Source organism: Sipha flava, unplaced genomic scaffold (assembly GCF_003268045.1).
Source record: "Sipha flava isolate LNK unplaced genomic scaffold, YSA_version1 50237_pilon_pilon, whole genome shotgun sequence".
NCBI lineage: Eukaryota > Metazoa > Arthropoda > Insecta > Hemiptera > Aphididae > Sipha > Sipha flava.
Genome location: NW_020273375.1, coordinates 28,349 through 49,492, shown reverse-complemented (window position 1 = coordinate 49,492; position 21,144 = coordinate 28,349). Strand labels below are relative to the sequence as shown.

The 21,144-nt window shown below is 31.8% G+C and overlaps 2 protein-coding genes across 2 annotated transcripts; both read right to left on the bottom strand.

Annotated features, from left to right (window-relative positions):
* Positions 1–3,254: 3,254 nt before the first annotated feature.
* Positions 3,255–5,064, bottom strand: LOC112690409. The gene is made up of 2 exons (XM_025564419.1): positions 4,892–5,064; positions 3,255–3,690 (listed from the first exon to the last, which is right to left on the bottom strand). Exons 1-2 carry the CDS (start codon positions 5,062–5,064, stop codon positions 3,255–3,257), a joined length of 609 nt encoding a protein of 202 aa, XP_025420204.1.
* Positions 5,065–20,396: 15,332 nt separating this feature from the next.
* On the bottom strand, positions 20,397–20,987 carry LOC112690407. Its single transcript, XM_025564417.1, has one exon. It carries the CDS (start codon positions 20,985–20,987, stop codon positions 20,397–20,399), a length of 591 nt encoding a protein of 196 aa, XP_025420202.1.
* Positions 20,988–21,144: the final 157 nt, after the last annotated feature.

Here is a 21,144-nt window from a genome sequence, read left to right as displayed (position 1 = left end):
CCAAAACTCAAAAAATATTAACTAACTTTTAAATTGCCATAATTTTAAATTATAAAATTTATTCTAACATATAAGCGCAAAATTGAGTTATCTATTACAGTAATCTAAATATTTTGAAAATCTCATTGTGTATAATCAATAATATCCGTCTAGTAAAAAATACTTATTTGTATATTTATATATTAAGTAATGATTTAAAAACAAACAAGTTTAAAAAAAATATATTATTTTCTTTTTGTTATAATTAATTGGTTTTTTTTTTTCATTATTTTTAGCCGATTACTGACACCGATGTACACCCAACAGATAATTTTAACCAATTAAAGTCAAATGATGACCAACTAAATACTTCGGTTGTAATATCTGAAGAAAACGATCAAAATTTAGTACATACGCCATCAACTTCGTCACCAGGTACATATCAATCACAGGCACATTCAAATTTTGATCAGAATTTTATTCGCCCAGTTCAACACCAAAAAGATAAAAAAAAAAAGAGTTGCAGAGTCAGATCCTAGAATTGAAGAAGCTTTTTCAATTTTAAAAAAAATCTGCATCAAACATGAATTCACAACATGATGAATGCACTACATATGGTTTATATGTTGGGAATAAAATAAGAAATTATACACCAAAAACTAGAGCATTAATCCAACATTACATAAATAATTTACTATTTGACGCTGATATGGGTAAATATGATTTCGTTGACCCAACTTCTCAATGGACCAATTCTATGTTACCTACGGTTAATTTACAAGCACATTCTAGTCCAACCAATCTATCAACTTCACTACATCCACTATCATCAGCATCTTCACTAATAGACCCATCAGATGGATGTAGTAATGAAGGTGATATGAGTAGTATGAGCAACTACTACACGACTTTTTCAGATACAAATTGATGTATAATAGTAGGTATATTTGGTATTTCTTTTAATAACAATATTTTATGATTTTTTTTCAAGTTGAAATTTTTATTTTATTATTTTTTTCTCATTTTCTATAGGTTCTATCAGAATTGTTAAAAGTTATGTTTACTTTTTTTTAATGGTCTATTATTATTATAATTATTATTCAAGTTGCAATTTTTATTTGATTTTTATTGATTTTTATCAACTACTTTTTTTTTTAAATATACAAAGTTATAGCTCAATTATATTTATAAATAACTATAAATTGTATTACCTTTACATATGTTTTCAACACCTCGATAAGAGCCACACAAACTTCTGGATTATTTTTGAAATGATCTGTTTGGATATTTTAAATAGGTACTGTAAGCTTGTATATGAATCACCCGTGGCAAGAAATCTCAAAGTTACCGCTAGTCTTATTTTCACAGTTACCGCAGGTCTCATATTTGTGTCTTGCTTTACTACTTTTGGACCAATGAGGTTTATTAAAAGTTCAAAATCTTCAGAAGACATACGAGTGAAATTTTGAAAATGCAAAATATTTTCATCAAACTGCATATCATTCAGCAAATTTAATCCTCTATCTGTATTGTTCTTGTACATTTTTGAAATCCACCAGCGGCGATCACGTCGATTCTTTTTATTTTTTTTTTTAATCAATTCATGCATTACTATAAAAGCTGCAGCACACACTTGAAGATGGTCACTCATTATTTACTACAACTTGAAACTATTGTTAAATTAAATCAATTAAAGACGCTTTAATTTAATTTTTAATGTGATTTAACATAGGTACGTACTTCACTCAGTATAAATTAAAAAAAATTATCGACTACTGAAAAACAACTGATAGGAAAGCTGGAATAGGAGCGAATGGGTAAATATTGTTCGATGCATAGTATGCGTCGCACATTTTGTACACACAAACAAACAAAATTCATACGAATGCTCACGCATGCTCACATGCTCGCGATGTGCGACGCACAAAAATGCTCTCGTGTGTACATACCTTTAAGGATCAAATATTGTTGCGATTTCGGATAATATTTTCCGTTTAGTTATCGGGGCATTGATCTCTACCTGCTGTACCGTGCAGAATAACATATTATCATCCGATTTCCAATGCAGACCTAGTATTTTTGTTATTAGCTCGCCCATAGCTCTTGTATTATTGTTATCGGAGTGCACATTGACTATTAACTCCGGATCATTAAATAACTATTTACGCAGTTCTAAACCGGCTTTAGGCTAGGTTCACATGAGAGGTGTTAGGCTAGGTTCACATGGACGCGCGTATACGCGCGTTAGACCGCCACAAAACGCGCGTTCACCGTTCAGATGGCTGCGTGTCACGCGCGTTGTATGAGAATGTTCTAGTCAAAAACTATATTTAAAATGATATAGTACAGTTCAGACTGTCGTCGAGTATGGATGAGATCGATGCTGTGTGTTTGTGGGCTGTCCACCGAAGGATAAGAAGACGAAGACAAAAAGAAGAAAGAAAATATTGGGTCCATCCAATTTTAAAAACTAGACTTTCTTCAAGTCAATATATTACCTTATACCCGAAACTTAGGGATCATGACGAAAAATTTTTCAATTATTTTCGAATGTCAATCAAATCATTTGATGACCTGTTAGATTTAATTAAAAACGAATTGGAAGCAAATGAACAAGCTGTAAGATACTGTATTTCACCACAAGAAAAACTTATTGTTACTTTGAGGTAAGTCCATTTAAATTATTATTCATACAAATAAAAAAAACAATTTCTAAATAATAATTTTATGTATTGAAACTGAACAAAATAAAATAATTAACTTTTTTAACTGAAAAATGTTTTCCAAACATAGCTTTAAAAAATAAATAAAAAGTAAACAAATAGTAATAAAAAATCAACTTTTCATAACATTTAATCGTAATAAAAACAAAAAAACAATTTTACTTTTTATAAAGTTTATCTTCATTCAAATAAATCGAGGTCAGATGACCCTTGAGAATTTTCAGTAATACCAGACAATGGCGATGGAGTACCTGGAGGTTCAATATTTTGGTATGGTTGACGCATTTCGTTTGGAACAGTCATATAATTTGTAGGTACTCTATTTTGATTGCTTAGTATGTGGTCATAGTCCTTTCGCGTACCATGCGGTGCATTTGAATAATTATTTGTATCAGAATATTGAGGATATTGTGGTGGAGTAAATGGTTGGACGAATGAGGATGCATGGTGAGATTGAGGCGATACTATAAAACTTGGAAGGTGTGTTTGTTGTACAGCTTGTTTTTGTAAAATTAAATTATAAATTTCTATTTTCGTTTTCAAACGCATGGCTTAAGGTACTTTTTTTATTTCTTTGTATAAAGACAAACAAAATAATTTATCTTCATCTTCTTCTTTTTTCTCGAGGATATTTCTACTATTTAAACTTTTCTCAATAATATTAGCGAAATGTTCGTCCGCTGGATGGAGCTTAATTTTTTTTCTTTGTTGCTGATAATTTGAATTTTTGTCTGCCTTGTTTGGAGTTTTAAAACAGGTCTCTTGATCCGGGTTTTCAGTTTCTGTATTTTCGTCGTAGTTTAAATCGGTTTCAAAGTTACTTTCTGTTGTATTTTTGTGAACAGTTGGTTGCAGAAATTGTAACCTCCTAAAAAATAAGTACGATGACTTTACGGGAGCTGCCGATCCAGATTTCACATTTTTTATTTTTTTTAGTTCCTTGACGTAGCCATCTCGAAGGCTTTTCCATTTCTTCTGTAATTCTAATCTTAAAACGAAAAATATTAATAATGTTGGGGGTTTCCTGAATTTTATAATTTTGTGTGTAAAAGTTTTGTTTACGTAAAATTCACATTACTGATGCATCACATGATACTATCATGGCGTGTTAAGAAAAAATATGTACAACTAAAACAAATAAAAATAAAAATTCATTAAATATTTTATTTTTTTTTATTTTACCTAACAATACAAAATAATGTTATTAATGCAATAAATTCTTTTATTTTGATTTCGTAGGTACTTGTCAACAGGCTGCTCAATAACTGAGTTACATTACAATTATAGAATTGGAATATCTACGCTGACAGGAATAATACGCCAGGTATGCCATGTAATATGGACAAAACTGAAGAATATTGTAATGAAGGAGCCTAACAATCAGAAATGGATAGATATATCAAATTAATTTAAAAAAACATGCAAAATTTCCAAACTGTATCGGAGCTTTAGATGGAAGGCATATTAGAATAAACCAACCTCCTGATACCGGTTCTATTTATTATAATTACAAACATTATTTTTCTCTGGTTTTGATGGCTTTATGTGACTCAAACTATTGCTTCATATGGATTGATATTGGAGGCTTTGGTACAGATAGTGACTCGGGAATTTATAAAGAATCTACTTTGTATAAAAAACTAACCGAAAAAAAGTTAAATATTCCTGATCCCGGACCTATAACCGACAATGGAGATATTAGAGTTCCATATGTAATAGTGGCTGATGAAGCATTTGGTATGTCGGAAAATTTGATGAGGCCTTATGGAGGTAAAATTTTATCATATGAAAAAAAAGATATTCAACTATCGTTTAACTTTAGCACGCCGTTTTGTGGAATGCACATTCGGAATTATGTGCAATAAGTGGCGAATATTACATCGACCACTCGATGTAAAAATTGATTTTTCTGAAAACATTGTTAAAGCGATTTGTGTATTGCATAATTATGTCAGGTTAAGAGACGGCTTCAAGTACGAGGATACACTTTATACAGCACCATTGACAAACCTAAATCCATCACACGCCGGACGGGCTATAAAAGATACAGATGTAATTCGAAAAAAATTCACCTCTTACTTTATAAATGAAGGGAAATTAAAGTGGCAAGACAACATGATTTAAAAAGTTTTGTAATTTCTTAAGTAGTAATTTTAAAATCATAAATACATTTTAAAATTAATTTTTACTTACCCAAATTTTTTTTTTTGTCTTCCGTATCTTCAACATGACTAAATATGAGAACCAATTCTTCCCAAGCTTTCCTTTTTAGAGTTCTGTTCGAATATTCACTTGACGTCATGAACCAAATGGCCGGCCTCTTTTCTACTTCACTAATAAGTAAGTCAGTTTCGACTTCCATTTTTCAGTATACGTTAATAATATTATATAATTGTATATAAATAATATAATAAATTAATAACACATAAAATAATTAAAATATTTTTTATAATAAGTAATTGCCCAATAAATCGCTGTTTCGTGCGTATCAATTGAACGGTCCGATAATGATATATGGAATTTCAATACGCGGAGTCACGCGCGTGTTCGCGCGAAAATAGAAACTTGCGTTGTTATCGCGATCGACGCGCGCCATGTGAACGATGTACAGGAACACTGATTATCTAAATACGCGCGTCCATGTGAACCTAGCCTTAAACGCGCATTAGCCAAACGCGCGTTTACAATTACTATTAATAGCTATTAAATGTACACATAATAACGCACGTTGTATGGCAACGCGCGTTCAACGCAGCGACAACGCAAAAAACCTGTCAACGCACGTCAGCGCAAGTTGACGCGCGTTTGAACATTGTACAGGTTTGCATTGACGTGTTCAGTTGCAACGCGTTTTTCAAGGCGTTACGTCGTTTTTCGTCTACAATGGAAGAATTCAATAATGAATTTTTCATCGATGAAATCGAAAAAAGGCCCTCGATCTGGGACATGGCCCGTCGTAATTATTCAAATAAAATAATAAAAAGAAATGCCTGGGAAGAAATAGTACTCGTTTTTTCTGAAGAAGGCTACAGGAAAAAAAGAAAGTTCTTGGTATGTATTACTTTATTTTAATTACTTAACTCATAAACAAATGCATATTTTAATAATGAATAATTTTAAAACGATTCACATTCAAAACAATGTAATATACATTATAATAATATGTTCTTATTAATATTTTACAATAAGAACTAAAAATATTACATTATTATTTAATACTACATTTTTACAATTTATATCATGCGGTTTTGCCATTCTATACTTCCTTCGTTATTAAAATAATTCATAAATTTAACTCTAACCAGGGTTACCAACCTTCCCGATTTTAGCGGGACATTCACGATTTTAAGCTTATTTTCCCGCGTCCCGATCAAAGTTCATTCAGACACATGTTTTCCGGGATATAAGAAAATTATCAATATATATTTTTGTACGATTGTATAAACGATAAAACTTTAAAAAAACTTTCATTCGTTATCGAGCAGAGCAATAATCAATTTGTATTATCTATATTTTAGATAGTATGATATTTTGACATTTGTAAATATCTCGGCTGTAGATGTAATGTAATATTTACATATAAATAAATACATATAGAGAATAAATATATCTATGTTATGTACTTATATCTTATATTATAATATGTTATACCAGAAATGATTGCCTTTATAATATATTAAAACCTGAAAAAATGTTCTTATATTGGAAAAAAGTCCCGATTTTCTTTACAGGATAATTGGCAACCCTGACTCTAACGTTTACTGCTACTCGTATAGCACGTCCAGTTGTAGAAATTGTTAAATTTGATAGGGGTGCTGTAAATAACGTTTCTTCATAACTATTTTCATCTCTTATTCTGACGTAGTTGTGAAGTACACAAATAGCTTTAACAATATATTGTGCAAACTCAATATTCACATCTAATGGTCTATGCAATATACGCCATTTATTGGTCATAATACCAAAGGTACATTATATATATCGTCGTGCTAAAGTATGCCGGTAATTATAAATTTTTGTTTCGTGCGATAATAAATTTCCACCATATGGTCTCATCAAGTTTTCTTGCATACCAAACGCTTCATCAGCAACTATGACGTATGGCAGTTTAATTTCATCGTTGTCTATAATAGGTCTTGGTTTAGGAATATTCAAAGTTTTTTTCAATGAGCTTAGTATACAAAGATGATTCTTTAAAAATCCCAGAATCGCTATTCTTTCCATATGCCCCAATATCCACCCAAATAAAACAATAATTAGTGTCACACAATGCCATTAATACTAGCGAAAAAAAAATGTTTATAGTTATAATAAAATGAGCCTGAATTTTGAGGGTGTATCAAATGTATATGTTTGCAATCAAGTGCCCCAATGCTATTAGGGAACTTGGCATTTTGTTCAAATCCTTTGGAAATTTCTAACCATTTTTCCTTTGTGGGTTGAGACATCACAATGTTTTTTAATTTTCTCCAAATGACTTTACATACTTGGTGGATTATAGCAGCAGCAGTACTTTTCCCCATCAAATACTCATAATGCAATTCACCAATGGAACATCCACTTGCTAGGTATCTGTAAAAACCATATTATTTTTATATTTTTATAAACTATTTTTTAATTATAATATAATTAGGAACAAATGCAGTTTAGTTCCCTCCTCACCATTTTTAATTTTTTTCATCAAAACTTATGCCTAATTATATAATTATAACTATATTATTTTATTTAGGATTAACTTTACAAAAAAAAGTGGAAAAGCTTTCGAGAAAATTATGTAAGAGAAGCCAAAAAATGTAAAATGGTGAAATCAGGTTCAGGAAGATCAAACAAATCTACTTACGTACATTTTGAAAGATTACGGTTTCTGCAAGGGTCAGTAGAAAATAACGTAACCGAAAGCAGTTTTTCAACTGATGATGAAAATGTAAAAATAACTAAAAATACTAACAACGTAAATGATGTAGATGATAATTTTAAAAGTCCTAAAGGAGATTGTCGTAAGAACAAAAAAAAAAATAAAATTACATCCAGCTGATGAACATTTCGCAAACATATTGGAAAAAAGTATGGCTCAACGATAAGTTCCCGAAAAAAAAAGATGAGGATGATGCAGATAAACTATTTTGTTTATCACTAGTAAAAGAAATTAAAAAAGTTCCTGAAGACAAACGTTTCAAACTTAAAATTGATATGTACAATTTAATTTTACAAAATCAGACATCATCATCTGATGGATATCAACATGCTATGTATGGACAACAATATCGGTCAAGTAACTTTGGCTATCCAAATTATGGTTATAATTCTACGCCACACAATACCACAACACAAGGGTATCATTATGATCACAATTTTGGTGATAAAAATAATCAACTAAATACTTCTGCACCTGAACCATCACCAACACCAACAAATGTTAGTGAAACAGGCAGTGAACAGTCTATACTTGATTTATTTGACTAAAATTTACTTATCAATAATTGTATTATATAATGTATGCAAATGGTTGTTTAAAAATATTATGTATTAAGATATAATAAATAAATATAATAAATATTCGTTAGTAAAAATGTTACACTTGTTATCTTATATTATGCTGTAATGTTATGTTCTTGTTATTAAAATAAATAAATTAACATACCTCAAAGTAATTATAAGCTTTTCTTCTGGTGAAATACAATATCTAATTGCATTTTCGTCAGCCACAATTTCTTCTTTGATTTGCTCCAACAAGTCATCAAAAGATTTAATCGACATACGGAAATAGTTAAAAAAATTTTGTTCATAATTTCTCAAACTTGGATACAGCGTGATGTACAAGCTTGTACTTAGTCTGTTTTTTAAAATAGGATGAACCCAGTATTTTCTATTTCCCTGCCTACGACGCTGCATTCGTCTATATAAGGTCCATAAGCATACAGCTTCTGCTACGTCCATCTTCGCCGGAATAAAAAAAACGACTGACTATAGTTATACGCGCGCTTCACGCGTAAAATCTATAATTCATGTGAACACTGACTAAAAACGCGCGTTAGATAAACGCGCGTTCAACGTTCTTCATGTGAACCTAGCCTTATTCATAACTGAAATTAGATTGTCACGTAATTTTATCGCACCGTCTTTGGACATTGTACCACCTAGATAGTCGTCCATATAAAAATTTCTAATAATTGATTAACCCACCTATTATATTATAGATTTCCTTTAGCCAATGTTGATCTAAATAAAAAATGGATTGCTGCTATTAAAAGAAAGAAGTTTACACCAACGAAATGGAGCCGTTTATGTAGTGATCATTTTGTTAATGACAATTATCAAGTAAAACTGGGTAATAATAAAAACATATTTTTAAAAGAAGATGCTGTGCCGAAAGTGTTCTCTGCATTTCCTTCTTATTACCAAAAGGCGTCCAAAATTCCAAGAAAACCGCTTGTAAGAAATCTCATTCAAATTGAAAATTCAAATTTAAATGCAGCAGGTACTTATTAAATTTAATTAAACTACACAAATGAAAACATAATTTAATTTATGTCTAATGACAATTAAAAAATATATTTAATTCAAATCTAGCAGAATATGACATTCCATTAATTGATGATGATATTGGAACTTCTGATGACATTCAATTAGAAGATGATAAAGTTGAAAACTTTGATAAAATAGTTCCTACTACTAATAATAAGGAAGTTCAAATAGTTAATAGTTATACCAGTGAACTTTTATTGAAAAAAAAAATAAGAACTTTACAGCAAAAGTTAAGAAGAAAAGATCAAAAATTATATAACCTGCAAGAATTATTAAACGATTTGAATAGTAGAGGCTTAATCGATGGTGAACCAGTAAATATAATAAAAAATAGTTTCAGCGGTAAATATTAATATTTAAAAATTTGTTATTTTGTAAAATAAAATATACAACTTGCTTGCTTTTTCTGCTTCTAAGCACTTATTTGCAGGCATTTGTACATTTAATATTAATGGATGGCTTATATCTTATGCTTTCTTATTAGACACTATATTGGGCCTATTTAAAAATAAATTAAATAACAGTAAAAAAGGTACAGGTTGTCACTATTTAAAAGAAATGAAAGAGTTTGCCTTAACCTTACAATACTATTCACTAAAAGCTTATAACTTCGGCCGGTAATTAATGCTTTTCTAGTAATTTGAATGACTATTTTTATTTTATTAAAATATACAGTGGCCGACGCTTATAGTGATCACATTTGTCCGAGAGTATTTTGATTACTATAAGCAGCTGATTCTTATATCCAGTGAATACTATAAATGGCAACCACTGTACTTGTTAGAAATCTTTAATAACTTCTATATCCATAATCTCCCAGAAGCATACAATTATGGTTTTATTATAATTATTTATGTATAATTTTTTAGTACTATTCTAACTCTTCCTAAATGACGGTTTTTTAGAAAACCACAAGTTGAATTTGGTAACTTTAATTTGCAAGCAATATCTGAAAGTTCGTCTTCATTATGTGGCCAAGTTGAAAACAAGTGCAGACGTTAGTAAACGTCGCTTATTGACTAAATTAATATTATTTAACCATCAATAACATTATATGTATGTTATATTATACTGTGTTATGACATGAATTTATGTAAACATTATATTAATAAAAAACTATATACAAAATGAGTTTTTGCTTTTTCATACATACTTAATCTTAATAAAAATGCCATCAAATACTAAGTACCATACTAACATCTATAGTGTATACACAACAGACTCAACTTTTGAAGATATAAGTTATAAATTATGTAAAAAAGTAACGAATTTATGTAGTTATTATGCTAATTCCTATTGAGTATTCGAATGTTTTGCCAACCAGCAATATGGCGCCCATGTGATAATACACTGATAAGCGCTTGAAATCTGGCTTCACTTTTTCCTGTATGCAACGCCCCGAGTACCTTATCTAGTATAATATAGATATCTGTGTATTAACTGTTTTACATCAACGTGTATCGTATGCTGCGTATTTTAATTTCAAAAAGTATTGTGTCAATTTAAAAATTTAAATAAGTAAAAATAAAAAGTAGATATGTCACAGTTCAATATTGATACCGAACTTCTCATCATTGAAGTGGAGTCCCGAAGAAATTTGTGGCACGTTGGTGATGAAGAATATAAAGATAGAGATATTCGTATAAAAAGTTGGCAAGAAGTAGCAACATATCTAATAGACAACTTCGAAGACTTTTTAGAACTCATTGTACAATTATCTGGTAAGCAAAGGCCACAAGACTTTCGTCTTCAAGCGTCAAAACTCGAATGTCATCTAGCGGTGAGTATAAATTAAAAATATATGAAACGCGTAGACGATACGCTTAGATATGAAAACGCAAAACAGAGCGTATGAAAACGCTCTTTTCAGGCGTTTTCATCGGTCGCGTTCCGTACGCGTGGCTGTGAAACAGGCCTAAATCTGTTCCTTTATCCTTTCAGCAGGCGCGTATGCACATTTTGTACGACAATTATAGATTTATTGATATAATTTTTATCTACGAATCCCGATTAATATTGAAATTTTTCCTATTCCACAATCACAAACATGTTATAAACACTTAATTATTGTTATCTAATCTTACATATTTTTCAAATTATTATTGATGTATATTTCAGTCAACTCCGTCCGATCGCACAAAATACGTCTCGCGCCTGGTCATAATAATATTATTTTATTTTCATACAAATATTTTTCTTTTTATTTATTTTCGTGTATTGCTTTTTTCACCCCATTATGGACGATATTGTGCGTATGTTACAAGAATTATCAGACGAAGAAGTAGGAGATAATTTTGAAGATTTTGATAGTGACAGCGATCTTAGTGACGAAAATATTGTTTTTTTATTTTTGTTATATAATATATTATTATATAAATTAATATATATTAATAAATATATAATTTATTGTTATTTTGATAATGATTCGGAACATGAAGAAGTAGAAGCAATGTACACAGATGAACTGTACTATACCGGTGTTACGTGCCACCGGCTCGATTCCAAGTAGTGCAGTCGATGATGTATTTAAATTGAATTAATAAGATATGAGACTTTAACTTTTATACATTTATTTTAATATTCAAAGTGTTTAACAAATTTTAATATAGAGTGACGTGAAGTTGCTTGTAGTTCCGTGACTAGAACTCATCTGAACTGTGGTCATTTCGATCCCTCTTTTATATTGATCGATTGACATCATAGGACTTGTTGTTTAGGAGTATCCAGCAATAGGCCTCGTTCTCAATATAGTATTCTTGGAATATAGATTAACCTTCGTCGTACCTTCCAATTATTACTCGGCTCTCGACCAATTAGTTAAATATAACAACCTGCTGTCTTACATAATTCATAAAATTGTATTACGCACAATTTCTATTTATACATGGTTATGCCATATATGGTAGCCCATAACACCGGAAAAGATAAGGTTAGTTAATGGCGTAAAACTGAGTTCACCAAGCACTCAAAAACTAAAAAACATAAAAAACATAATATAATAAAAACTTCCCCCGGTCTCACCTCTCATTCTAAAAATATTGAAAGTGAAATTGATTCATTCATGCAAATAATCGATTTGGATATGGTTTATATTTTACGAAATCGTAAAATATACCAATATGTATATAAATGATAAAAAAACAACGTATAATTATTCAAGGGACAGGGACTGCAAGGATATATCTAGAAGTGAACTATTAGCATATTTTGGATTGTTATACCTAATAGGAATCGTATCCTAAAAGTGCATACGAAGAAAATTGCATTCGTAGTGAAGAATCGTATGAAATGTCGATTAATTGTTCCTCTTCTGTAGTTGTGAAATTTGATGGTGGCTTTTCAGTGAACGGGTCTTTAATCCAATAATATTGTTTCATTTCTTTTGGGAAATATTTCATGAAATGAGTTTCAAGATTCGTCAGATGCTCTAAAAATATTGTCTTTAAACTCATTGGTAATTCAAGGTCATTCTCTCCAAGAAAATATTTTAAAAGTGGAAAACAAGTGGTTTTGCCATTTTCTTCTGTTAATTTTATTTTCCATAAGTTGATTTTTTTAATAAAAGCAACTATCTTATCGTATAATTGCAGAATATGAGTTTCTTTACCTTGTAAGGATATATTAAGTGAGTTAAGTTTTTCAAAAATATCACATAAATAGGCTAATTTTATTACAAAATCACTATCAACAAACATTTCGTTATCATTATAACCTTCTCCATTTAAATAAGAATAAAGTTCTTGTCTAAGTTCGAATACTCTTGAAAGTACATTGCCTTTAGATAGCCATCTAGAATTACAGTAAAACAGTAATATTGTATGTTTTGCTCCCATTTCTTCACACAGTTTTTGAAAAAATCTTGCTTTAACAGGTCTTGTTTTTAAATAGTTGACTACTTTTATAACTATTTCAAGTACATAATTTAAAGAGCAACTTATATTTTGTCATGCTAAAGCCTATGAATAAGACAATGAATTCATATCATTTCTGGAGCTTTTTGTCGAATTAAAGCCTGAAGTCCACCGTACTGACCAGACATAGCCCGAGCCAGTGCTCGAAATGGGAAATTTTCTGAACCGGAACGCTTTTTTTTTGAGTACATATCATAGAATTGGGGGCTTCACCCAACTAAAATTAAAATTTCTTCTTTCTCAAATACTAACCCTTTTTTAATAATATATAAGTTTTATCTACTATTTTATGAAACTCACTTTAAAATTTCAGCCCTTTTAAAAATTTAAATATATTTTTATCTTCTTTTACTTACTTACGAATATGTATGTATATATTATATAAAATAAAAATATAAATATAAAATGTTTAAAGAACTACTTATAATTTATAAACTTATTTTTATTTAAATTTTATATTTATAACTCAAAAAGTACAGCATCAATACAATTTTTTTTACAATAACTTCCACAATGATTCATATGTCTTATCACACTTTTGGTTTCTTTTACGACTTGCGGTATCATCAGCTGAATGTCGATCATTCAATAACCAAGATCGAACGTATTTTTCTGGTTCGAATTTCGTTAGAGGTGGTCCAACACAATTAATAAATAAAAGAGCAGCAACAGTTTTTATATTTAATGAAGTTCTTAATGGTGACATGATTTCGTTCATAGAACTAAAATTTCGTTCACATTCGCTAGTCGATACTGGAATCGTTGCAATTGATTTATAAAGGGGTTTCAAATCTTCTGGAATTTCCTTTTTGCCCAAGTCCATTTTATAAATTCTAAAACTTTGAATAGTGCTCTTTTCATCAATTTGAAATTGTTGACATAAATTACGAATATTACAAGAATGTTAGTTCAAAGGATTATTATGCATATTAGTTGATGATTAGACGCGATCAGGACAACGTTATTCTACGATATCATGAGCTTTATCAACAATTCATGGTCGACATGTATGTAAAGATAGAGAGCGAACGATTTCGATACTTGCGATTTAATCAAAAAAAGCTGCGTGCGGAAGATTCTCAAAACGATAGATATCAGCGATGGGAAAGTTACTGTAGTTGAAAAGGGATGCATAAAATTACCGACCGATTATTGCACAATCATTGATTCACAAGATGCTCTCATTTACCAGATATTTCCCAATGTACACAGACAATACACAAATCACGAGTGGCTAGCAGAAAGAGTAATTTTAGCAGCAAAAAATGTGGACGTCGACGAATTGAATCTCAAGATACAACTGTTGCCGCCGTAAAGTGGTATCAATAACATGTGGTTGAAGAACAACACGGCGGCGGTGACTCGTCGTTATCTGTTTCCCATTTTTTTCCTTTTTCGTCATTAAGTTCGTGTATTATAATATTAAGTGTAGGTAAATTGAATTATTATTATTGTTATTGTTTTGTGTTATGGGATTATGTTAATATCATATGGTTTTAATTATTTTTAATGTGATTATGCGGCCAACGCCCTTATTATTATTATTATTACGATTATGAACAGTTCACGTTTTCTTAGTTCTTTTTGTAAAAATTATTATTACATATCAGAATTAATTTTTATTATATTAATTGTATTGTTTTTTATAGCCATTGAGGCAACTTTCTTATTTATTATTCGTTGTCGTTCGGTCGCTGTTGAAGCACCTTTTATCATTATTATTCTTATTTTTTTCTTTCTTTGTTCGCCATTGCGGCAATTCATTAGTATTATTTTTTGTTACCCTTCTGCCATTGTGGCGACAATATTATTCTCGCCGATTCGTACCAATAAACAAACCACAAGATCTCATTTTCATTGTTGTGATTTATTTTGTCTGCGTGTCCACCCTCTACAATTATCGTGAGTTATATTCCATAAATTTAGTGTAACTGCTGTGCCACTGATCACTTTCGGGTCACCATATCGTCCACCGTCAAAGCGTAAGACCGTCAGCGTCCGGTGTGGCGTGTGAGAGGCCGTCCAGGTCGTCCAGTTACCATCGTCTTCTAGTCGTCACGTAATTTTAAGTTAGTTTGTAAGGTGTGGCCTGAGTGTTTAATTTTAGTATTCGTCCGATTTGAGTGTGAGCTCTGTGGTCATTGCACCAAACCGATTCGACCACAGAGACCCCCCCCCCCCCGATAATTAAACTCATGTTCCTTAGTCCCGTAATTTTTAAGTCTTTCCTTCCTATCATCGTCGTCGTGTCGTGCGTTGCCTATATCAGCTACGGGTGGCTCATATTGGGTTGCCTATATTGACTCCTTTAGTCTAATAACAAATTATTAAATTTAATATAAGCGTAATAGGCCCACAAGCCAACAACAACATTTGTTACCAGGAGACTTGGTGTCATTCAAATCTATTGATACAGTTTGCGGTACTACTAAAGCTGTAAATTATCCAACATATAGTTTTTAAACTCGTTGGATTTACTACGCAAGCCACCGTATAACACCGCATAATTTACAACTGAAGGTTGGGTCTTCGGTTATTTTACTTCGTAATTTGAACCCACCACGGTTGTGCAACGGCACGCGATTAGTCATTAAAAAATTAATATAAAATGTTATCAAAGCCATCATTTTAAATGGTAAATTCCGAGGTGTAAAACCTCAATTATTACTAACGGGCCTCGGTATTTGGATTGTAATTTGGTTGATTCACTAGTCACTTCTGGTGGCCTCCGGATAAATACCATCTCTCTAACTTCGTACAACACTGGTTTACTATGATTTGGGTCATACCTTTCTTTCCAAATCTGGTGTTCTAATATTATTCGTTCTCATACTCTGGCATGAAGTTGATCCACTGCTTCCCATCTCTCGGTCATGGTACATGTCGTAGTAAACCATACTTAAAACTAGGTAAATACCCAAATAACACATGAAACGGTGTGTGTCCAATAGTTTTGTTATACGCGTTATTAAACTGACTCTACATTATCACAATATGTTTGTTCCAAGTACAATCTCTTTCCATATTCGATTGTATTACTGGTACTAATGTAATTTTCACTTTCTTAACTTGTCCATTAGATTGAGGATGTCATACTGAATTTAATATGTGCTTGATACCATGTTGTACGCAAAATTCCTCGAACGCTCTTCAAGTGAAAGCTGTCCCTTGATCACTTATGATCCGTTTTGGTATTCCGTAGGCTGTTATGAATTATTCCAGACTACTTACTATACCTTCAGTATTGCAGCTTCTGACTGGAAATAGTTTAACAAATTTAGTCAGATTATTTGTAAGCACTAATACATAACTATTTCCACGCGTAGATCTGATGAAAGGGCCTATGTGATCCAAATTTATTATTTCAAAAAGACGTTTCCCTGGTAGTATTGGATGAAACCGTCCCTGTTGTCTACCTTTTGGTAATTTGGTTAGAATACACCAAGAGCAACACCGTATATGGTACTTCACATATCGCCTTAACCCCAAAATAGTATCTCTCCATGATTTTTATCGCTATTCGGTCTAAAGAAAAGTGTCCTCCCAGATTATGGAACCACACTACTATGCATTTGCGCATGCTATCTGGCACAGCTCACAAATGTTTTTTCTTCATCACCCTCCTTTACTCTTCTGAATATTAACCCTCTTTTAAGTATGTATCCATTTACTATGGCGTTGTCAGCTATCGAACGTTCCGCCTCTTCTCGACTTGGTATCTCTGCAATATTACTTAGTTTGGTGTCGGTAAGTTGCATCGCAGCTACTTGCTCCTCTTCAGTAATTGTCATCAACACCCCATATCGTTCATCCAATTGCTCGGTCTCTGTATCGCAAGGACTATTAACTGATGCTCTACCGAGTGCATCGATATGAGCAATTTTTACTCCTAGGCGATGCTTTATATCATAATTGAATTCGCTCAGTAGAGTATCCCACCGCACTATTTGTAGATTAACAGTTTTCTGAGTATTTAGATGTACGATAAATTGACAATCGATGATTATTAAAAAGTTAATATCCCTTGGCTTTGGCAAATCAAAGTTAATACCGAGCTTCTGCTACAAAACAAACATGACACAAACCCAAATATTATCATTTCTAATTTCTATGAAATTATGAGACAAATTTCCACACTTCTCAAAAATGTATACTGATGCATCTAAATTCGTATAAGGCGTTGGCTTTACAATCACTCAAGACAATATCATACTCATGAACAAACTCCCTCCTGAAACCTGTATATTCTCAGCTGAATCACTAGCCATCTATGAAGCAATAACATTAGCGAATACAGTCACCTCTAATCACATTTTAATTTTAAGTAACTTACTCAGTTCTCTTTTTGCTCTTCAAAATCCCTTACCTTCAAATCCAAGACATACTCTAAGTGGCAAAATTATTGGGATGCCATTCCACCGACCAATAAACTTAAAAAAATTAAGAAAGATACGAAAAAATGGGTTTCCTCTCACTACCTCACCAGACGATAAGAAATTGCTATCACCAGATATAGGATCGGACACACCTTTGCAATCCATTCATTCCTCGTTAGCAAAAATCTCCCACCCATTTGTGACAAGTACCACACCGATCTTTCAGTCCACCATATCATCCAAGTTTATATGAAATACTGGAACATAAGAACCAAACTCGCTATACTACCGAACAATGAAGAAGCCCTCAATGAAAATAACACCAGCAATATTATCTAATTTCAAACCAAAATCAATTACATTAACAAATTCTATTATTGTAAAAACTTTCCTTAGTCTCTAAGTTACAATACCTATAATTTGTTATTTACTCTAATTAATTAATTTTCCTTTTTTCATTTATTCTATCATTTGTAACTAAACTACTTTAGGCTAATAACCTACGATGTTGAAGCCTATTTCTAATAAAAAAAAATAAATAAAAAAAAATAAAAAATAAAAATATGTATAAATCTCGTGCAAAAGTCCTCCCTCCTAACCCTACTGATATAAATAAAGTTCATCAATATGTTAACGCAACTGAAATAAACACTACAAGAAGTGAACATTTTGTATTGAATAACGATGAAAATAAAAATGTTATAATATTTTCCTGTGAAAAAATTTACATTTCTTGATCAATGTAGAAAACGTATACGTCGATGGCACGTTTAAATATTCTGCAAGATTTTTTGAATAAATATTCACTATTCATGGATATAAAAATGGCCATTATGTACCATTAGTTTTTTTGCCTATTAGTTGATAAATCGGAACATACATATGAATTTGTGTTTAAAAAAATCACCGGAAAATGTAATAGCCTTGGATTACATTTATCGCCGTTAAAATGTATGGTTGATTTTGAATATGCGATACATAAAGCAATAAACATTGTTTGACCAAATAAGAAAATAATTGGATATAGGTTTCATTTAACCCAATTATGGTGGAGAAATGTGCAAAAATTTGGTTTGGCTACACACTAATAAGACGAGTCTTCAGATATCGGTAAGTGGATACACTACACATTTGGCTTACTATTTTTAAATCCTGAAGAAGTAGGTGATTGTTATATAGAAGATTTAATGAGTGACTGCCCTGAAAATGAAAAACTACAAAAGTTCTGTGATTATTTAAGTGATAACTATATATCCGATGAAAGTATGTTCCCGCCAAAGCTTTGGGCAGCTAAATCATCAGAGTTGATCAGGACATCAAATACATGCGAGTCCTTTCACTCATATTTTAACAAAAGTTTATATAGTAATACTCCACCAATTCATGTGTGGTTGGCTGTGGTATAAGAAATCCAAACTGATGTTTATATTAAATTAAATAGTATTCACTTACAACAGTTTCCCAAAAATCAAACAATTAAGAGAACGCCAATTAAAAACCGAAGAAACAACTGAAAAGTATAATAGAGAAGAGTTAAGTCGGTATGAATTCATTAAATTAATGGCATTCAATTATACAAAAGATGTAGATACAAATTAAATCCACGAATAACTTTTTTTTTAACAACGTCAAAAAAATAAATGACAAACACCTAAAATATCTTATATTAACGAACCAATAATCACTATTATCAATTATTATATCATTTATTTTATTGTGTAAAAAAAAGATATAAGTATCTAAATATAATATATATCAATAATAAATCTCTACATAAATCATGTAGATATGTCATAGGTATTACCAATGTAATGTTAATTATAATTAATAATTATATATTTTTCTATTTTTTTATTTGATTATTATGATTTTTTAAAAACTATTAATTTTGAGACAGTGGTTTCCAAAATGTAAAACGTGAAATCATGGGCGAAAAGAATGCAATTATTTTTGGGTGAAAAGAGGAAACTATTTTTTCATTTCATCGAAATGAAGAAGTGGGAAAAAAGAGGAGGTCATATTTAGGCGAAAAGAGATCCGTCCCATGGTTGTGACGCCTGCGAGTTCCTATTTGGAGTTTTCACGCAGGGTTGTGAAACGTGTAGTGATCGTTGTGCAGGACACTACGATCGGTACCACATTAATTATTTAACGACGTAGCACATTGTATGTTATCTTGAGACGTTGGGCTGAGAGAGATAGGTTGGTAAATAATTATTATTGTTTGCGCCGAGAGCATAAAATAATATTACGCGCGCCGGACGCTGAATTGTCGTGTACGCCGCCCTTTACGTACGATCGCGGCCGTACACTGTGTGTATGTGTGTATACGTGTGTATAGACCGGACAGTAGTGGTTGGGATCACCGCGCAAACACTGTCCGACTATGTGGTGTGATGGTGTGTGTAAGGTGTGTATACTCTATTCCAAATAAGACCAGGCTACGGCGGCCAAGTTGTGCGCATGGGCGTGGCTTCACTACGAGCACGGACCTCGAACTTTGCCGCCGCGGCCCGACAACTAGAGCGACGTAATTAGTCAATCGTAAACCAGTGACCTGAACAAATAACTTAAATTGCATTGTATACTCTGAAACAGATGGAGTGCGGAGCGGTACGTCGCGATGTATTTTTCCGTACCGTCACTCGCGCGCCACATAATCACATACGTACGTCAGTACACGCTATCAGTACAACATCGATTTTCATTTGCTCAATTTATAATTTTTATTACCTAATGTTGTAGGTACGTAAAAACAAATTTCTATAATTTAATTATTTACACTTAATTATAATAAAAAAAAAAATGATTAAAAACATAAATCATGATAAAAAAAATAAAAATCATAAAAAATTTAAACATGATAGAAAAATATAAATTGGTTACTCCGAAGAATTTGATGAGGTTGTTTCTCCTGTTAACGTCATAATACAAGGTTCCAAAGAATCTATCATATCGTCCATGATATCGTCCACTTTCCATATTTTGCACTCTTCTTCAATGACGTGTTTTATAAAATTTTTCCAATTTTGAGGAGTAACCCTTTCAATCGCTGTATTTACTAGTTGGCGAACATCGTCGATTTGGAAAGTGGTGTTGTTCTGCTTCACGTATCCTTTTACCATCGCCCATGCCAATTCAATGGGATTGAATTCGCAATGGTACGGTGGTAATCGGAGTACGGTATGTCCGTTATCCTTGGCCAAGTTGTCGATTACATACGATTTAGAATCAGGTCGCATTTTGTTTGATATCGCCAGAAGTTCGGATTTCAATAACGATGACAACGGTCGTTCGCGATCGACATACTTGGAACTGAGCCACTCAAATATAGCTGCTTTTTTCCAACTGGTATTTGGATATTTTTCCAATTCTACCGAATGGTACGGCGCGTTGTCCATGACGATAATGGAATTTGGGTCAAGTAAAGGGAGAATGTTCTCGAACCACTGTTTGAAGTTATCCCCATTCATCTCGTCATGATAATCTCCGGTATTTTTTTTGGAAATGAAACACAGCAGGCCACCTGGCAGAAAACCATTCTCCGACCCAATATGTAGTATAATGAGTCGCTTCCCTTTACCGGATGGGTTTTTTGCACCGGTTGTGAGGCCTTTGTTAAATGCATCA